The 1770-nt window shown below is 39.8% G+C and overlaps 1 protein-coding gene across 9 annotated transcripts in view; it reads right to left on the reverse strand.

Annotated features, from left to right (window-relative positions):
* The window catches only part of LOC121879966 (band 4.1-like protein 5), a 65289-nt gene that overhangs the window by 60805 nt on the left and 2714 nt on the right, over window positions 1-1770 (reverse strand). For 4 of the 9 annotated variants that reach the window (XM_042386829.1, XM_042386831.1, XM_042386828.1 and 1 more), the window contains exon 1: window positions 710-1022. In XM_042386829.1, coding sequence (XP_042242763.1) covers window positions 710-862 — 153 coding nt within the window. In that variant the 5' untranslated portion in view covers window positions 863-1022. Of the gene's footprint in view, window positions 1-709; window positions 1026-1770 lie in introns of those variants that run through there. The other 5 variants (XM_042386830.1, XM_042386835.1, XM_042386827.1 and 2 more) reach the window with 4 other exon arrangements.

The following is a 1770-nucleotide window of genomic DNA, read 5'->3' on the forward strand; positions in this document are numbered from 1 at the left end:
AAAAAAAGATAGAAAATAGGGACAGAGAGAGAAGAGTGTTTGGCTACAGGCACTCACAGGTAACGTCGTGGGCAGGAAGGTATGACAAATTTATAAAGGTTTCCCAGAATAAAATATACGTGGCCTTAAAGTTATTTATATCCAGTTATTTTTCAACTCTTTTAATGCTCGGTAAATGTCTGAGAAAAAAAAGTCTTAACCTTTTCTTATCAGACGTGAAATTATGGCCGCGACATTCATCTCGCGATAAACTACAAGTCTGATAAGAAATGAGACAAAACCCGTATTAGCGGGACACGACAGCCAGACACACACACCTGTAGGAGCGGAGGAGGTGGTGCTGGAGGCAGGTCACACGCCACACCTGTTAAGGAAGTTGTGGTGTTTGCCGCAAGTTGCCCAAAGTCGCGACATAACGACCCACCGCTTGTACGCTGTCACACGAGGGGATTTACTGCTCGAATGTCGTAAAAACTATCATTTATAGCATGTGAAATTATCCTAGAGTGAAAAGGAGGTGTTGGCAGGTGCACAGGTGACCCAAGGAGTCAGAGGAGCGGGGTGGAGGAGGAGGAGCGGGGTAGCGCTGGCCAGTACAGGTAAGCTTGACCCCGACACACTAACCTTCTCTACTTTTCCACATTCAACGCACAACTCCTCGCTAAACAACAACATCTGAAGGCTGGAAAAGTTCCACTAGTACACTTACCGGTATATCGAAGGAGAGGTCACTGTCGTCGAGGAGCATGACCTTGCAGGGAAGAATATGCTTGGGTTTAGGTGCGCCTGAAGACCGCCCATCGTCCACAGTCTTGTACTTCTGGGCATTACGCCCGACTCTTTTGCTGAAAAACCGCAGCATGTCGGCTACTATCTACAAGCACCTCCACTACACATTATACTCCTCAAACACACGTGATTAAAGGCATCGGATGGACGGACGCATATTTCACAAAACGCGGCACTGCAGTCAAGGTACGCACAGTCACCACGACATCATCTTTGAAACTGAAGTTGTGGAGCAGGAGGTGCGCCGCACCACTGCGCACCTCCTGCTCCACACCAACACATTTTTTCCCCAATGTAAACAGGCATAACCACAACCTTTATAAATCAATTTAATTAAAACATGACTGAAACTAATCATAATTTTGTTGAACCTTACTTTCATTAAGTTTCATATACTGCTCCTGAAAGATTTAGAGCATCAAATATGGAAGTATGTGATCGTCTTGGGAAAAAAAATATGGGTCACCATGTTTGCCAACCACCATACAGGTAGTATAATTAATATTTCAACCTCGTCTCAGTTTTTATCTTATTTAAATTGTAATTTCAGACAAAAATTATGAAACTAAATCATTAGTGCTTTAAATTAAACGTATGTATATATTTGGTTATTGTTTAAACATTCAGGATTTCAGTGATACCAACCACGGCGGAGCACTACAGCCTTAAAACCAAATTCCATAACAATTAATTTTCTATCACAAATTGATTCATCATTTATTGAACGAATAGAGGAAACATAATTTCGCTCTATTTATTCTATAACAAACATTTTTAAAGCACAGAAATAATCATAATCTTTCAAGAATCCTAGAAAATTCGGAATAAAAGCTTTCCGATAAGAGTAAATGACAAAAGAAATATAATTTAAATATATTTTTTTCTATTCTATATTTCTTAAGTATAGAAAACTATTTAAAAATAATTGTTTTACGTTTTCTTTTCAGCACGGAGTATTTTTTTACAACATTTATTAGGCTC

The sequence above is a fragment of the Homarus americanus genome, unplaced genomic scaffold, assembly GCF_018991925.1.
Source record: "Homarus americanus isolate GMGI-L3 unplaced genomic scaffold, GMGI_Hamer_2.0 scaffold29478, whole genome shotgun sequence".
NCBI classification, from domain to species: domain Eukaryota; kingdom Metazoa; phylum Arthropoda; class Malacostraca; order Decapoda; family Nephropidae; genus Homarus; species Homarus americanus.